The sequence below is a fragment of the Pongo pygmaeus genome, chromosome 5 (genome assembly GCF_028885625.2).
Source record: "Pongo pygmaeus isolate AG05252 chromosome 5, NHGRI_mPonPyg2-v2.0_pri, whole genome shotgun sequence".
In the NCBI taxonomy this organism is placed as follows: domain Eukaryota; kingdom Metazoa; phylum Chordata; class Mammalia; order Primates; family Hominidae; genus Pongo; species Pongo pygmaeus.
In genome coordinates this window covers 32,427,559-32,445,363 of record NC_072378.2, presented here as the reverse complement: position 1 = coordinate 32,445,363, position 17,805 = coordinate 32,427,559, and the positions used below count along the sequence as shown (strand labels likewise).

At 52.2% G+C, this 17,805-nt stretch overlaps 2 protein-coding genes across 9 annotated transcripts; both read left to right on the top strand.

Moving 5' to 3' along the window:
* Positions 1-764: 764 nt before the first annotated feature.
* Positions 765-2,390, top strand: FKBPL (FKBP prolyl isomerase like). The gene is made up of 2 exons (XM_054493203.2): positions 765-1,002; positions 1,243-2,390. Exon 2 carries the CDS (start codon positions 1,317-1,319, stop codon positions 2,364-2,366), a length of 1,050 nt encoding a protein of 349 aa, XP_054349178.2. The 5' UTR covers positions 765-1,002; positions 1,243-1,316; the 3' UTR covers positions 2,367-2,390.
* A 362-nt stretch (positions 2,391-2,752) lies between these two features.
* Positions 2,753-15,825, top strand: ATF6B (activating transcription factor 6 beta). Of its 8 annotated transcripts, none has more exons than XM_054493200.2 (18): positions 2,753-2,979; positions 3,349-3,428; positions 3,579-3,657; positions 3,905-3,996; positions 4,846-4,981; positions 9,720-9,805; positions 9,944-10,079; positions 10,166-10,297; positions 11,113-11,246; positions 11,928-12,113; positions 12,203-12,294; positions 13,029-13,208; positions 13,374-13,481; positions 13,665-13,746; positions 13,965-14,032; positions 14,254-14,365; positions 14,505-14,589; positions 15,107-15,825. In XM_054493200.2, exons 1-18 carry the CDS (start codon positions 2,835-2,837, stop codon positions 15,334-15,336), a joined length of 2,163 nt encoding a protein of 720 aa, XP_054349175.1. In that variant the 5' UTR covers positions 2,753-2,834; the 3' UTR covers positions 15,337-15,825. The 8 variants fall into 8 exon arrangements, with proteins under 8 accessions (XP_054349175.1, XP_054349174.1, XP_063522135.1 ...); XM_054493199.2 differs by having other exon boundaries at positions 13,962-14,032; XM_054493201.2 differs by having other exon boundaries at positions 2,851-2,970; positions 13,962-14,032.
* The last annotated feature ends 1,980 nt before the right edge of the window (positions 15,826-17,805 follow it).

Here is a 17,805-nt window from a genome sequence, read left to right as displayed (position 1 = left end):
GCCACCATGCCCAGCTAATTTTTTGTATTTTCAGTAGAGACGAGATTTCACCATGTTGCCAGGATGGTCTCGATCACCTGACCTCGTGATCCGCCCACCTCAGCCTCCTAGATTCTCAGTTGCCAAGGCTGGAGTGCAATGGCGCGATCTCGGCTCACTGCAACCTCCGCCTCCCAGGTAAGCCATTCTCCTGCCTCAGCCTCCTGGGTAGCTGGGATATAGACGCCCGCCACCACGCCCGGCTAATTTTGCATTTTTAGTAGAGACGGGGTTTCATCATGTTGGCCAGGCTGGTCTTGAACTCCTGACCTCAACCTCCCAAAGTGCTGGGATTACAGGCGTGAGCCACCGCGCCCGGCCCACTTTTACTTTTTTTTTTTTTTTTTTTTTTTGAGACGGAGTCTCGAGTCTCGCTCTGTCGCCCAGGCTGGAGTGCAATGGTGTGATCTCGGCTCACTGCAACGTCTGTCTCCCGGGTTCAAGCGATTCTCCTGTTTTAGTCTTCCGAGTAGTTGGGATTACAGGCGCGCGCCACCATGACCTACTAATTTTTGTATTTTTAGTAGAGACAGGGTATCACCATGTTGGCCCACTTTGATTCTTGAGCAGCCTGGCCAGCCCGACCTCGCCAAATTCTGTTCGATTCTGCCTAGTTCGGTTGCTCTGGCCTAGTTCAGTTGCTAAGGCCTGGAGCTTCATGGTTGCGGAGGAAATGATGTCACGTTCAATAGGCGGGCTAACCAGATTCCTCCCTTCTCCCGATTGGCTGCCAGGAATTTGACTAGATTCGGAGTCTCGCGGGCTTCAGGGTTAGTTGTCAGTATCTTTCCCAGTTGTTCCGCCCCCACCTCCGCCCCCCGCCCCGCGCCCCTCTCCGGCTGCCCTCTCCGCGTGGGGCAAGGCTCCGAGGGCAGTATTCAGTAACCATTTAGCTTTGGAAGGAGAGGTGATTCGAATGGCCTGGCTCCTCCTGCCACCATGGGAGGCACTTTGGCCGCGCAGGTACTTATTGACCCGACCGGGTGTCCGTAGTTGGCGCGGCTACCTTAACCGCAGGGAATTGTGGAATTTATAGTTCTAAATTATATGTGGGTGGAACGAGGAAGCTCGAGCAGATTTTTGGAGGAAAGCAAAACTGGGGACTTTCAGGACTAGGGGCATGGGTCTCAGAAGAATGGGAAAGGACGAGAAAAGAGTCTAAATAAGAACCCTGCTATTAGCATTGTTTGGTTTTCTTTTCAGGTGCTGACCTGAACCTGGTTCATCCCTTTCTGACCAAAACTGTTCACTCACCGTGGAAGGGACTAAGCATCCATATGGAGACGCCACCAATCAATACAATTGGAGAAAAGGACACCTCTCAGCCGCAACAAGAGTGGGAAAAGAACCTTCGGGAGAACCTTGATTCAGTTACTCAGATTAGGCAGCAGCCCCGAGACCCTCCTACCGAAACGCTTGAGCTGGGAGTAAGCCCAGATCCAGCCAGCCAAATTCTAGAGAATACTCATGGAACTGAAAAACTGGTTGCTGAACTTGAAGGAGACTCTCATAAGTCTCATGGATCAACCAGTCAGATGCCAGAGGCCCTTCAAGCTTCTGATCTCTGGTACTGCCCCGATGGGAGCTTTGTCAAGAAGATCATAATCCGTGGCCATGGCTTGGACAAACCCAAACTAGGCTCCTGCTGCCGGGTACTGGCTTTGGGGTTTCCTTTCGGATCAGGGCCGCCAGAGGGCTGGACAGAGCTAACTATGGGCGTAGGGCCATGGAGGGAGGAAACTTGGGGGGAGCTCATAGAGAAATGCTTGGAGTCCATGTGTCAAGGTGAGGAAGCAGAGCTTCAGCTGCCTGGGCACTCTGGACCTCCTGTCAGGCTCACACTGGCGTCCTTCACTCAAGGCCGGGACTCCTGGGAGCTGGAGACTAGCGAGAAGGAAGCCCTGGCCAGGGAAGAACGTGCAAGGGGCACAGAACTATTTCGAGCTGGGAACCCTGAAGGAGCTGCCCGATGCTATGGACGGGCTCTTCGGCTGCTCCTGACTTTACCCCCACCTGGCCCTCCAGAACGAACTGTCCTTCATGCCAATCTGGCTGCCTGTCAGTTGTTGCTAGGGCAGCCTCAGTTGGCAGCCCAGAGCTGTGACCGGGTGTTGGAGCGGGAGCCTGGCCATTTAAAGGCCTTATACCGAAGGGGGGTTGCCCAAGCTGCCCTTGGGAACCTGGAAAAAGCAACTGCTGACCTCAAGAAGGTGCTGGCGATAGATCCCAAAAACCGGGCAGCCCAGGAGGAACTGGGGAAGGTGGTCATTCAGGGGAAGAAGCAGGACGCAGGGCTGGCTCAGGGTTTGCGCAAGATGTTTGGTTGATTAAAAGTTGAACCTTAAAAGAGACAGGAACTTGTGAATTGTGGTCTGTGCTATGAGATTTGGGGGTGGGGGGCCAGAGAGAAGGTTTCAGCCCATATCCCATTCTCAGCTTTTGGCTTCCTAGGGGAGGTAGCAGTGGTCCCAGTGCGCCCCTTTTGAGGGGCTTATCTATCTCCGAAGACACATAGAAGCTGTCTAAACTAAATTTAGTAGTGGCTGGGGGAGATGGTGGACCTTAATACTGGGTACTACATCTCCCAGGCCCTTTATCACTGGAACCTGTTTGGCGCATGCGCTTGGCGGTCTGGCACTGTCTGGAAGTTACTTCCTGCTGCTGTGCTCCCATTGGGCCCGCCTACACAGTCATCCGCATCTGTTGATTCACGTGCTCAGCACCCAGGTCTGTTACTGGTCGGTAGATCTTCCGGGACGCCCCCTTTTTTAAAAGAGTCAACTGATTAGTTGGTGATGGGGAGAGGCGGGCCTTGGGAACCGTCTCATGGTTGGGGGGTGGGGGGAAAGATGGCGGAGCTGATGCTCCTCAGCGAGATTGCTGACCCGACGCGTTTCTTCACCGACAACCTGCTTAGCCCGGAGGACTGGGGTCTGCAGAGTGAGGCACCGAGGAGGGGAGAGGGCTGTGGCAAATTGTGTCCCTGAGGCACGCGGGAAAGAAGCGGGGGCCTAAAAAGGAAGTCTGGGCAAATACGGAATCCGCCATCTGAAGGAGAGCGGAGCCCCGGGGGCTCGTTGTGTATTAAGGGGATACAAAAGTCGGGGAAGAACTCTGCTCCTTGCTGGAACGTCGAGTTGTTCCGGGGTCGGGGAAGGAGGGGCTGAAGCACTCTGGTTGTATCACTTTTCAAGTGGGCGGGCGGTGGGTCTGGCCGAGCAGAGCCAATGAGGGTTGGGGCGGGGGCTTGTGTGCGATCTGTAGGCTGGGCCCACCGAAAGACCCCCCGACACTCAGCATTTCTTGCAGACAGCACCTTGTATTCTGGCCTAGATGAAGTGGCCGAGGAGCAGACGCAGCTCTTCCGTTGCCCGGAGCAGGATGTCCCGGTATTGTGTCCCCAGCCTTTCTCTAACCCTTGGTGGGTGGAAAGTGAGTCCAGAACCTGGACTCATTCACAGGCCAGAGCTCATCTGGAGTCACCCCTACTTTCTCACCCTTTCTCACACTCCTGCCCTCTTGTATCCTCCCTTACTTAGTTTGACGGCAGCTCCCTGGACGTGGGGATGGATGTCAGCCCCCCTGAGCCCCCATGGGAACTCCTGCCGATCTTCCCAGGTAAGGTAGTCTTTGTGGTTCCCTCAGATTTCCAGAAACCCTCATCTTCCCACTGTTTCCCAGAAACTACGCAGCTTCCTATATCCTCATGCCTCTACATAAGTGCCTATCCTCTCTCTTTCAATCACCTATATTTGTTTCTTCTCCCTTGCAGTGGTACAGGAATCCCCACTGACATGTCCTTAGGTACTTTTTGGACTCTTCTTAAGCTCTGCTTCCTGATAATTTCTAACTCCCTTTCCTCCAGATCTTCAGGTGAAGTCTGAGCCATCTTCCCCCTGCTCTTCCTCCTCCCTCAGCTCCGAGTCATCACGTCTCTCCACAGAGCCATCCAGTGAGGTGAGAGAGCCATATCCCTCCTCCTCTCTGTGGCAGGGACTCTGCTTCATTCCCTTCACCCGTGGGTGACAAATAAATGATTTAAATGATTTGTATGCTATGAGTCATGAGGTGTGTGAGGTGTGGGGGGCCTTCCCCACTACCTTTGCCATTTCCTTAATATCCTCATTTTCCACATCCCCTTTGGTTATCTAGCAGTGAAGACTTTGTTTGGTTTGTTTTTTGTTTTTTGTGTTTTTTTTTTGAGATGGGGCCTCCCTCTGTCACCCAAACTACAGTGTAGTGACGGGGTCACAGCTCACTGTAGCCTTGACCTCCTGAGCTCAGTTGATCCTCCTGCCTCAGCCTCCTGAGTAGCTGGGACCACAGACACATGCCACCATGTCTGGCTAATTTTTTTTTATTGTTTGTAAAAATGGGGTCTTCCTATGTTGCCCAGAGTGGTCTTAAACTCACGGGCTCAAGTGATCCTCCCACCTTGGCATCCCAAAGTGCTTGGATTACAGGTATAAGCCACCACGCCTGATCTGGGGTCTGTTTAATATAAAGAGTTATGTGGGGCTGGGAAGAAGAGAGTTACTGCTGAGAATTCTGGAACTGTTCTTGCCCAAGTTGTCCACTGTAAGGCCATATTTGAAGTCATGAGACTTCATCAGTTCTCCCAGAAGTAAAGTAGAAAGAATGAACAGGTTAGAAAGATGGTCAGTACCATTCAGACCAGAATGTCAAATAATTGATGGCTTGTAAGCCCTAAACTTCTAAAGCTTTTGTTCTTGCTCTTACTGTCAACATCTCCCTTGTTTTTTGCCCTTCTTTCTGCCCCCCTGCTCCACACCAACTCTCACCCAGGCTCTTGGGGTAGGGGAGGTGCTCCATGTGAAGACAGAGTCCTTGGCACCCCCACTGTGTCTCCTGGGAGATGACCCAACATCCTCATTTGAAACCGTCCAGATCAACGTAGTCCCCACCTCTGATGATTCCTCAGGTAATAACAGCCTGCCCCCAGTCCTTGGCTTTACTGCGGGAGAATGTGTTGTGTGTGTGTGTGTATGTGTGTAGATGGAGGGGAAGTGCATGCAGCAGGACAGGGAGAAAAAGGTGGGGAGCGGAAATGGCAAAAAACCAGGAGGGAAGGCAGGAAGGAAAGGAAACATTTCAGGGAATCACAGCAAGGGCAGTGCTGAGGAGATGGATATTATTTTTCTCTTTTTTTCTTGTTACTAGTATTCTGTCATGCCATTCAACTTTTTAAAAACTTGTGAGCAGTTTAGGGCATACCTATCTGTGTGATTCCCCTCCACCCAACATTTTATTATAAACATTTTTGTTGTTGTTGAGACAGAGTCTCACACTGTCGCCCGGGCTGAAGTGCAGTGATGCAATCTCCACTCACTGCAACCTCCACCTCCCAGGTTCAAGCGATTCTCCTGTCTCAGCCTCCCAAGTAGCTGGGATTACAGGCACCCACCACCACGCCCAGCTAATTTTTTGTATTTTTAGTACAGATGGGGTTTCACCATGTTGGCCAGGCTGGTCTTGAACTCCTGACCTCATGATTCGCCTACCTCGGCCTCCCAAAGTGCTGGGATTACAGGTGTGAGCCATCGTGCCCAGCCCATAAACATCTTTAAACATACAGAAAGGCTAGAACACCATATACTAAACTAGATTCTACAATTAACATTATTTGTTCTATTTTTAAAGTGTTCCCAAGTTTATTTACTCGTAGCTGTGTATTTAGTAAATGTTTGTTGATGTGATCATATCTGAGGTATAATAATTTTTAAAAAGAAATATTTATTAAGCACTTACTCCATGCCAGATACTGAGCAGAGTGCTGGGAATGCAAAGATGACAAGACCTGACCACATGCTGACTTTCAAACCCTGTGATTTAGCAATGGGAGAAAGACAAGTACCAGTCAATACAGGTGTGGTCATTCTAGGATAGAAATCACTAGAGGTGGGGCCGGGTGTGGTGGCTCACGCGTGTAATCCCAGCACTTTGGGAAGCTGAGGCGGGCAGATCATGAGGTCAGGAGATTGAGACCATCCTGGCTAACGCGGTGAAACCCCGTGTCTACTAAAAATACAAAAAATTAGCCTGTAGTCCCAGCTGCTCGGAAGGCTGAGGCAGGAGAATGGCATGAACCCGGGAGGCGGAGCTTGCAGTGAGCCGAGATCACGCCACTGCACTCCATCCTGGGCAAAAGAGCAAGACTCCGTCTCGAAAAAAAAAAAAATCACTAGAGGGCACCATGAAAGCTCATAAGAGGGGACATTTCATCCGCAATGGGGCTGAATCTGGGACATGCTCCTGGAAGAAGGGTTTCCTGAGAGTTTTAAAGGACACATAGAAATTAGCCAGGAGGACAGTGTGGGGATTGACTTGTGTGTAAGGACCCTGCATTTCTTCAGAGTGGGTGTAAGAAGGATTTGGGGAGTGATGTGGAACTGCAGAGGCTACAGGGCCAGGTGGGGCCCCTGCTAAGGGGCTCTTAGCTTTTATCCTGTGGATAGGTGGGGGCCTTTGAAGAATTAAGCAGGGAAGCAATATGATTAGGAAGATGATTCTAGTGGCAAAGTAGAGAATGGGTTGCAGAGGGGCAGGGCCGGAGGCAAGAGAACCAAGGAAGAAGCTTATGCAGTTGATCAAGTAAGATATTCGGATGTCGTGAAGAAAGCAGACTTGAGAAAGAATGAAGTGGAATAGATGAGTTGTGACCTCCTGGACATTGGAGAGAGGTAGGAGTCAAAGAGGTTTGTGGCTAGGATGGCTGTGGGTGGATGATGTTCCTGTTCGCTGGATGGAGACTGCAAAAGCAGGGGCTTTCTGGTCAGGGAAGTTGATGAATTCAGCATTGGACATGTTGATTTTTTTGTTGTTGTTGTTATGGAGCTTCACTCTTGTTGCCCAGGCTGGAGTGCAATAGTGGTGTGATCTCGGCTCACTGTAACCTCCGCCTCCTGGGTTCAAGTGATTCTCCTGCCTCAGCCTCCTGAGTAGCTGGGATTACAGGCATGCTCCACCACGCCTGGCTAATTTTGTATTTTTAGTAGAGACAGAGTTTCCTCCATGTTAGGCTGGTCTTGAATTCCCGACCTCAGGTGATCCACCCACTTTGGCCTCCCAAAGTGCTGGGATTACAGGCGTAAGCCACCATCCCCAGTTGACATGTTGATTGTTGATTTCAAAGTACCTTCTGGATCTCCTGGCACCATCTCTCACTGGCTGAATTCCAACCAGGGAGTCCACTGATGCAGTCCATTCAGATGCTTCCTGGATCTCAGAGCACAGCAGGGAGGGATGGAGAGTGGATTTGGAGGGACAAACAGATTATATCCAGCAGATTAATAAATGTTATAAAGAAGACACACAAAATAAGGATTGAAATACCATTAGCAGGCCAGGCGCAGTGGCTCACACCTGTAATCCCAGCACTTTGGGAGGCCAAGGCAGGCGAATCACGAGGTCAGGAGATCGAGATCATTTGGGCTAACACAGTGAAGCCCCATCTCTACTAAAAATACAAAAAATTAGCCAGGCGTGGTGGCAGGCACCTGTAGTCTCAGCTACTCGGGAGGCTGAGGCGGGAGAATGGGGTGAACCCAGGAGGCGGAGCTTGCAGTGAGCCGAGATTGCCCACTGCCATTAGCAGCAAAAGGATTATTGGTGGCTTTGCATTGCATAGTGTTATTGGAGTCAGATTCTCCTCCATACTTAGGTATTTTTTGAGGGCCTGTACTTTACCCTCAATGGACATGAGACATAGTTCTTGCTTTTGAAGAGTTTTGTGAGGGTTATAATACATCATGGTTAAATAGTTCCCTTTTTTTTTTGGAGACAGAGTTTGCCCTGTCACCCAGGCTAGAGTGCATTGGCGTGATCTCCACTCACTGAACCTCCGTTTCCTGGGTTTAAGCTATTGTCCTTCCTCAGCCCCCCTAATAGCTAGGACTGCAGGCACGTGCCACCATGCCTGGCTATTTTTTTGTATTTTTGGTAGAGACAGGGTTTTGCCATGTTGTTGAGGCTGGTGTCGAACTCCTGGCTTCAAGCAATCCACCTGCATTGGGTGTCGGCCTCCCAAAGTGCTGGGATTACAGGCTTGAGCCACCGTGCCCAACCATGGTTAAATAGTTCTGATAGTGGTTATCTCTGTGTAGGGAATCTGAGTGGCTGGAGGACAGGGAAGGGAAGTTTTTTGTTTTTTGTTTTTTTTTTGAGACAGAGTCTCGCTCTGCCCAGGCTGGAGTGCAGTGGCGCAATCTCGGCTCACTGCAAGCTCCACCTCCCGGGTTCATGCCATTCTCCTCCCTCAGCCTCCCAAGTTGCTGGGACTACAGGCACCCGCCACCACACCCAGCTAATTTTTTGTATTTTTTTAGTAGAGATGGGGTTTCACCACGTTAGCCAGGATGGTCTTGATCTCCTGACCTCGTGATCCGCCTGCCTCGGCCTCCCAAAGTGCTGGGGTTACAGGCGTGAGCCACCGCGTCCCGCCAAGATTTTTTTTTTTCACTTAATTTTCCTTTGTTCCTTTGGATTTGTATCATGACTGTATTATTTATTAAAAAATATAAATTGAAGTTTTAAAAAGCAATCTTAGTGATCATATAATTAAGTACCAAAGTGGACGGTATGGACCAGAGGTAGTGGTGGACTGTTGACCTGTGGGCTGAATCTGGCCCTCAGAAGGGTTTTATTTCACCGACATGGGGCCTAGCATTTTCTTTCATGGAGTGATCAACAAGTCATAAAGGCAGATTTAATGGAGGCCATGAAGGCTCGGAGGTGACTGAGGCTTTGCTGTTTGGTGCCTGGGAGGAAAACTTGTGTGACGGGGCAATCAGGAAGCCTCATTTATGGCCAGTTAGATTTGGGTGACTGGTGAGGCATGAGAATGGAAGGGACCAGTAGGCAGCTTGGAAGTCAGAATCTGGTGCAGGTGAGCAGCCAGGGGGAGATGCACACTTGGCGGTTGTCAGCATGGAGATGCATTGGGCCAGGATAAGGTGGAAATCCAGCAAGATAGGAATTTTGGCCACGTGAATGCTGGAGACCCCCCCGCCCCTTCCCCTGCTCAGGCCTACTCTATGTGAATAGACAAGTTCTGTGAACAAGAAAGAGGGAAAAGCAGAAGGGCAAAGACAGCTTTGAGGAACATGGAGCAGGGATGAGAAAAATTAGACAAGCCACTAAAGGAGAAAGGGAAGCACTAGGCGAAAAGCGGGGCGGAGAGCCAGCAGGTGAGCAGCTCTGTGACTGCCCCTCCTGGATGGCCTGTAATCTAGGGCCAGAAGAGTTTTATTTACAGGTTCAAAGAGAAAGGACCCATTTCCTCATCTTAATCCTCTTTTTTATTTTTTTGAGACAGAGTTTTGCTCTTCTTGCCCAGGCTGGAGTGCAATGGCGCAATCTCAGCTCACTGCAACCTTTGCCTCCCAGGTTCAAGTGATTCTCCTGCCTCAGCCTCCTGAGTCTCTGGGACACAGGGATGCACCACCATGCCCGACTAATTTTGTATTTTTAGTAGAGACGGGGTTTCTCCATGTTGGTCAGGCTGGTCTTGAACTCCTGACCTCAGGTGATCTGCCCACCTTGGCCTCCCAAAGTGCTGAGATTACAGGCGTGAGCCACCACGCCCAGCCTCCCATCTTAACCCTCTTAACCCTTCAGTGTTTACATGATATCCAACTTTTGCCTCATCCTGCCTCCCACAGATGTCCAGACCAAGATAGAACCTGTCTCTCCATGTTCTTCCATCAACTCTGAGGCCTCCCTGCTCTCAGCCGACTCCTCCAGCCAGGTGAGCACGAACTTCCTTACTTCCTGCAGGTTTTCCAGTGAGTTCCTCCTGACCTAGAGGTATGAGAGCTTTCTCTTCTTCAGCTCCTTCTCCTCGACACTCCTCCTTACTAACGTATCTCTGGAATGCCCCACATAGGCTTTTATAGGAGAGGAGGTCCTGGAAGTGAAGACAGAATCCCTGTCCCCTTCAGGATGCCTCCTGTGGGATGTCCCAGCCCCCTCACTTGGAGCTGTCCAGATCAGCATGGGCCCATCCCCTGATGGCTCCTCAGGTAATGGGGTCTCCTGACACTTGGAATCCCTAGTGAGAGGCCTGTGGTCCTGACATTTCCTGTTCTTTTCTCTCACCTTCCTTCAGGGAAAGCCCTGCCCACCCGGAAGCCGCCACTGCAGCCCAAACCTGTGGTGCTAACCACTGTCCCAGTGCCACCCAGAGCTGTGCCTCCCAGTACCACCGTCCTTCTGCAGCCCCTCGTCCAGCCACCTCCAGGTACTGAAGAAGGAGAAAAGGGCCGGGCGTGGTGGCTCACGCCGGTAATCCCAGCACTTTGGGAGGCTGAGGCGGGCAGATCACCTGAGGTCAGAAGTTTAAGACCAGCCTGGCCAACGTGGTGAAACCTTGTCTCTACTAAAAATACAAAAATTAGTGCGGAGTGGTGGCAGGCACCTGTAATCCCAGCTCCTCGGGAGGCTGAGGCAGGAGAATCACTTGAACCCAGGAGGCGGAGGTTGCAGTGAGCCAAGATCATGCCACTGCACTCCAGCCTGGGTGACAAAGAGAGACTTTGTCTCAAAAAAAAAAAAAGAAAAAAGAAAAACCAAAAAATTAAAATAAAAATAAATTAATTAATTTAAAAAAAAAAGGCCAGGCACGGTGGCTCACACCTGTAATTCCAGCACTTTGGGAGGCCGAGGCGGGAGATCACAAGGTCAGGAGATCGAGACCATCCTGACTAACACAGTGAAACCCCGTCTCTACTAAAAATACAAAAAAATTAGGCAGGCGTGGTGGTGTACGTCTGTAGTTCCAGCTGCTGAGGAGGCTGAGGCAGGAGAATGGCGTGAACCCGGGAGGCGGAGCTTGCAGTGAGCCGAGATCGCGCCACTGCACTCCAGCCTGGGCAACAGAGCAAGACTCCATCTCAAAAAAGAAAAAGTAGGAGAAAAGGAGGCGGGCTGCATTGACCCTGTCAGGGAGCTCGCAGCCATTGAGGCTGCCAATCCTTGGGTGCTCTGGTGTGGGTGTGGACACAAGGACCCTACCCAGCGCACAGCCCTCTGACCTCCTCTGCTCACTTGCCCCAGTGTCCCCAGTTGTCCTCATCCAGGGTGCTATTCGAGTCCAGCCTGAAGGGCCGGCTCCCTCTCTACCACGGCCTGAGAGGAAGAGCATCGTTCCTGCTCCTATGCCTGGAAACTCCTGCCCGCCTGAAGTGGATGTAAGTGTTGGGGAGGAGAGAAGTAGGGCGAGTGATGGGAAGGGAAGAGGGAAGTCTGTCATGGAGAGAACTGTGGGATGAGGAGGGAGTCGAGACCTAGGAGCAAAAAGTGAGGAAGCGGACCCATTAGATCATTCTGGGGGTCAGAATGGACTCCTGTTTCTATATGAATATCAACTCCAGGTAGTTTGAGGGTCGTTTAGGTTTGCTGTCACTGCAGATGGAGAAATGGGTTTGATCTCCATAAGTTAAAGGCAAGGAAGTCATACTGTACTATACGACTACGGTCGTGGCCATAGCTGGGGAGGGAGGCTGCCTCCTAGGGGAAAACCAGGTAAACTGTGTAAGCAGTATAACAAGGTTAAACTTTGAACCCTACAAATGTGGGTTGACAGGAAGAAAGAGTTACGAAGGAAAGAGTTTCCACCAGCATGGAGAAAGTTCTTCCCGCACTCTAACCTCTCCCACCTCTGAGGAGCGGTAGCAGGGAATGTTTGAGAGAAGGACCCCTTCCCTAGCGTGTTTGAGTAGAGAGGAAAAACCTCTCTGGCTGTGTAGGTGGGTCAGGAAGGCGGGGGAGTGGCCATGTGAGCTTTGGGTAAATCATTCCCTGGGGTTTGGGAGCATAGTCCCCTTCTGCCAACTCATCTGTCATTCTTTTTTGACCTTCCGGGTGCCTAGGCAAAGCTGCTGAAGCGGCAGCAGCGAATGATCAAGAACCGGGAGTCAGCCTGCCAGTCCCGGAGAAAGAAGAAAGAGTATCTGCAGGGACTGGAGGCTCGGCTGCAGGCAGTACTGGCTGACAACCAGCAGCTCCGCCGGGAGAATGCTGCCCTCCGGCGGCGGCTGGAGGCCCTGCTGGCTGAAGTAAGACCAGTCTGTGCCTGGGAGACCAACGGGAATACAGCCTCCTTGGAATGATTCCCCTTTTTCTTCTCTCTTTCTTTGTACCTTAGAACAGCGAGCTCAAGTTAGGATCTGGAAACAGGAAGGTGGTCTGCATCATGGTCTTCCTTCTCTTCATTGCCTTCAACTTTGGACCTGTCAGGTGAGACCTTCCTTGCTTCACTAGAACCTTCCAGGTGGAGCCCACGTTACAGCCTCCTAGCTGCCTGCTTTGGCCCAGGCCATTTCCTTCTGCTTATACACAAATGGTTCTGGTGTCCTTGGCACCGATGATGTGTCTGGCCAGCCCCTTCCTGCTCCATTATTTGTCTTTTTTTTTTGGAGACGGAGCCTTGTTCTGTTGCCCAGGCTGGAGTGCAGTGGCACGATCTCGGCTCACTGCAACCTCCGCTTCCTGGGTTCAAGTGATTCTCCTGCCTCAACCTCCCGAGTAGCTGGGACTACAGGCGCATGCCACCATGCCCGGCTAATTTTTTGTATTTTTTTAGTAGAGACAGGGTTTCACTGTTGTTGCCCAGGCTGGTCTCGAACTCCTGAGCTCAGGCAATCCACCCACCTCAGCCTCCCAAAGTGCTAGGATTACAGGCTTGAGCCACCTTGCCTGGCCTCCTGCTCCATTATTTTTCCAGTGGAGAGCAGATGATGGTGATGATGCTGGTAGAAATAGTGACTGTTAAGTGCTTACTGAGTTCTAGGCTCTAGGTGATGTACTCTCTTTTTCGTATGTAGGGACCATCCTTATTCCCATCTTACAGAGGCAGACTCAGGCTTGTATAACAGATTGCAACTCAAGCAGTCCATCTGCAGAGTCTTTATTCTTAACTAGACACTTGATACAGCTGAAATTCTTCATTGTGCTCAGTCCTTTATCCACAGCATCAGTGAGCCTCCTTCAGCTCCCATCTCTCCTTGGATGAACAAGGGGGAGCCTCAACCCCGGAGACACTTGCTGGGGTTCTCAGAGCAAGAGCCAGTTCATGGAGTTGAACCTCTCCAGGGGTCCTCCCAGGGCCCTAAGGAGCCCCAGCCCAGCCCCACAGACCAGCCCAGTTTCAGGTGAGGAGAGAGAAAGAGGGCCCCCCTCTCGTTTGAGGGTATGAGTTGGTCTTCTCCCCGCTTTCAGTGAGGGGGACCCAAAGCTTTCTCTTGCCATCATCGCCTTCTTTGTTGTGGGAGTGCTGGGCAGTCCCCAAGTGTTGTCTCCTTCCTGCTTCACTCCAGCAACCTGACAGCCTTCCCTGGGGGCACCAAGGAGCTACTACTAAGAGACCTAGACCAGCTCTTCCTCTCCTCTGATTGCCGGCACTTCAACCGCACCGAGTCCCTGAGGTGTGGGATTCATTGCTGGGGCATCCAGCCCCCCTGGCCTCCCAAGGCCTTCTGCAGTCAGCCTGGCTGGCCTGTGTACTAAAGTGCCAGCGCTCCCTGCCCTCTCCTCACTCCTGTGGGTGGGCAAGGAGGGTGGGAATCTTGGCCTGGCATGGAGGTCCTGAGCCTCCTCCACTTCCCCAGGCTTGCTGACGAGTTGAGCGGCTGGGTCCAGCGCCACCAGAGAGGCCGGCGGAAGATCCCTCAGAGGGCCCAGGAGAGACAGGTAGGGCGGGTGGCTGGTTCAAGGAAGGTCACTTGAAGACAAGAGCTAAAGGCCTCGTCTGGGGATTTCTAGTGGGCATCTCGCTGTGGAAGTTGGAGGGATCATTTGAAGGAAGCGGAGGGTTGAGTGGGAGGTGGCATCAGCTTCCAGGGGCTGTTTGTCTCTTTCCCTTTTCCCGTCACCCTCTCCAAGTCCTTAGATACTTCTCCTTCCAGAAGTCTCAGCCACGGAAGAAGTCACCTCCAGTTAAGGCAGTCCCCATCCAACCCCCTGGACCCCCGGAAAGGTGAGTGTGGGGTGAGGTGCTTACTTATTAAGTGAAATTCCACTCTCAAGAGCTGTACCCCCAGTAGCTGTCCTGTGCCTGTCATTACTGTCACCAGTGGGATTATACCTCCCTCCTCCACTGGGGGTCTCCTGTCTTTTTCTCTCATCCTACCCCCTTCTCTGGTAGAAATTGAGCATTGGGCTTAGTTCCCCTCAAATCCTGTTTCCCTATCTGCCTAGGGATTCTGTGGGCCAGCTGCAACTGTATCGCCACCCAGACCGTTCGCAGCCAGCGTTCTTGGATGCAATTGACCGACGGGAAGACACGTTTTATGTTGTCTCTTTCCGAAGGGTGAGTTTCTCCTGCCCTTCCATCTCTGTCACCCCAGGTTCCCAGCAGTCTGTCTTCAGTGGGGGAATGTAGAGTAGGGCTGGGGAGTTTGTTGGCATCTTTGCCTCCACTCTTCTGGCCTGGCCCATCTGTTCCCCAGGACCACCTGCTGCTCCCAGCCATCAGCCACAACAAGACCTCCCGGCCCAAGATGTCCCTGGTGATGCCTGCCATGGCCCCCAATGGTAACTCTTTCCCTGCTGGGTATGGGGGCAGTTCCAACAGGGAGATCCAGCCTGGGAGCTGTGGGGGAAGGGGGAGAGGAGCAGGGCATCAGAGAGCTGCTGGACCCACAGGTGAGAAGCAGCAGGAAGTGGGTGGAGGGAAGAGCACCATGCAGGAGACTTGGGAGGGAGACGAGGGTGAGGGTCCTTCCCTGGTGAAGGTGCTTGGGTAGATAGATGGCTGGGCAGAGGCGGGGGGCCAGGAACTTGCTAGACTCTCACTTACTTTTTTCTCTTGATGTCCTCTCCTGTGTGACCCCACATTCATCAATGCCCTTTTCTTTTCCTACCCTCTCCTTGTCCCTGCACCAAACTCTGTCCCTGCCGTCCTGTTTAACTCCCGCTATGGATCTGCCTCCTCACTATTGCCCTTTCTTTTCTTCTCTGCTCACCTCTACTTTTCTGACCTCCTCCCCTCCTCCCTGCAATCCCTGTTTGCCTCCCCATCTCCTCTTCCTTAACTCTCCCCTTCTCACAGAGACCCTTTCAGGCCGTGGGGCCCCGGGGGACTATGAGGAGATGATGCAGATCGAGTGTGAGGTCATGGACACCAGGGTGATTCACATCAAGACCTCCACAGTGCCCCCCTCGCTCCGAAAACAGCCATCCCCACCACCAGGCAATGCCACAGGTGGCCCCTTGCCAGCCTCTGCAGCCAGCCAGGCCCACCAGGCCTCCCACCAGCCCCTCTACCTCAATCATCCCTGACCTCTGCCATTCACACTGACTTAGAACCGGGGGGGGGGGCGTGGGGGAGGGGGTACCAGGTGGCCAGGTGGGACTGTTTCAAATTTCCCTGATCCCCAGGCTTGGGGCAATTGGTAAAGGAAAGACCAGGTGTGGGGGTTAAGCACTTATTTGAGGTGGGGGTGTTCACCTCTCTTCTCATCCCTTTTCAGAATATAGGGCTCCTCTCATTTCTGTGAACCCCCAGTCCCGGCTTCTTTGTTTGAGGGGATTGTATGAGGTTCAGTTGTGAGGTGGGTGGTGAGCTGCTGCATATTCTTTATTTTGTTTCTCTAATGTTATGGCAGTGGAGGTGGGAATTTAGTCCCCAGGTGGGACAAGGGAAGTTTTTGCATTTTGGAGCTAGTTACTGGGAGTAAGGGAGGGTGGGGTGGAGGGGAGTTCAGGTTTATATGTGTGCATTTCTTTTTTATTATTATTGAATAAACAACTTGGAGGGAGTTGAAGGAATGGTGGCTGCCTTCCTGGCTCGTGATGGGGAGTTTGGGGAAAGTGGCTTCTCCAGAGCCAGCATCAAAGAATCAAGCACTGAAGACATAGCTGGCTCTGAGGTGGGGTGGGTGCGGGATCACAGACCGCATGTCATCCCCTTGCCCCCACCCCTGCAACTCTGGGGTATATCTGTGTCTAGCAACGATGTCTCATGGTGTGACAGACTAGAGGATACGCATCCCTGGAATGTGAGTCAACAGGAAAGATGAGGCCCCACGCCCTTCAGGGTGAGCAGCCTCTGGGTCTCCTGCTCTCGAGCAGGTTCTCCTCGTCTTCTTGCTGTCCAGGATGAGCAGCTCAAACAAACAACGAGAGCTGGGGCCAGAGGCTTAGAGCCCAGGAAGTGGGGGCCTCTGTGAAGAAGGGGTGATATTTGGAAGGGAAGGGGGATGTGGCAGGATATCCTCTAAGCCCTAAACTGGAGGGGACTGAGACTTGAGAGTCCAGATGAAAGACAAAGAGTGGGGCAGGCAGAAAAACTGTACATTCTTATGTTTTTAATTTTTTTTTTTTTTTTTTTTGAGACAGAGTCTCTCTCTCTCACCCAGGCTGGAGTGCAGTGGCGCGATCTTGGCTCACTGCAACCTCTGCCTCTTGGGTTCAAGTGATTCTTCTGCCTCAGCCTCTCAAGTAGCTGGGACTACAGGTGCACGCCACCACACCTGGCTAATTTTTGTATTTTTAGTAGAGATAAGGTTTCACCATATTGGCCAGGCTGACCTCGTGATCTGCCCACTTCGGCCTCCCAAAGTCCTGGGATTACAGGTGTGAGCCACCATGCCTGGCTAGGCTGTGAATTCTAATTAGGAGGAAGGGGAGCAGGACAAAGTGAGGGGTTGAGTCTGAGGCCAACCTGGAAGAATCCCCCTCCAGCTGCTCCTGTCCAGCAGTGCCTCAGGCCTGACCCTGCAGGAGTGTCCTGGGTCAGCTGGAGGGTGTGAGCTGGGCCTGGGCTCAATGCCCAGATGACTGGACAGGGGCTGCCTGGGCCATAAGCCCAGGCCTGAAGGAGGGAGGAAGAACCTCATGTGTCCAGCCAGGCAACCCCCACACCCCTCCCGCTGCCCTCACCCATTACTGTGTTTGGGGTGAAAACAGACCAAGTAACTATGGCAACCTGGAACCAGGGCTCCTAGGAACTAGACCTTTCCTCCCTCCAGAGGGCAGCCCAGCTTCTCAGCTGTGCTTTCTATCCCAGAGTCCTTGAGCCTTATCCACCCTATCTCTGGAGGGGGTGCAGTGAGAACAAGGATTTTGGAAGCACATCACCTGAGCTGGATTCCCTACCCTGCCTTTCATTAGTAGTTGTCCTTAAACATTCTGAGTCTTAGTTTGCTTATCTGTAAGATGGGATGTTCCTACCTCCTAATCAGGGTTGGTGACAGGATGAAAGATGACGTCCTCAGTGTCTGGTCCATAATAGATACACCTTTTCCTCATCCCTTGCCGCTTTCTGTCCCCATCTCTGTTGTCCTTCTCTCTTCCACTTTCATCCCATTTGAGTTCATCACTGTTTCGTTGTCCCATTATCTTCCTCCTTCCTGCCCCCAGTTCGGGAAAGTACTTGAAGTGCTGGCATCTCACGGGGCGCCCTGAGGTGGAACATCCTGCTCCTCTGCTGATTGGCAAGGGACAGCTGGCACTTTGGTGTGGATGAGACATCAGACCTCTCTTGGCTGAGGGATTGTGGTGGCAGGAGGGATTGAGAAGGACGGTGAGTGGGGAGTGGGTACCTGACTCAGGGTGAAAGCCGGGCAGGCTCTGGGTTGCTGCCTTCTAGGCCCATGTGGATCTCCATTCCTCTGGCCACACCCCCAAGGCCACTCAGCATGCCAGGTCGCTGTCACTCCTGCACCTCATTGGCCCCTCCTGCCCTATGCCCACTTTGTCTTTCTGTTCCGCTTTCTTTGTGCCACCATCTCCTGCATTTCTTCCTCA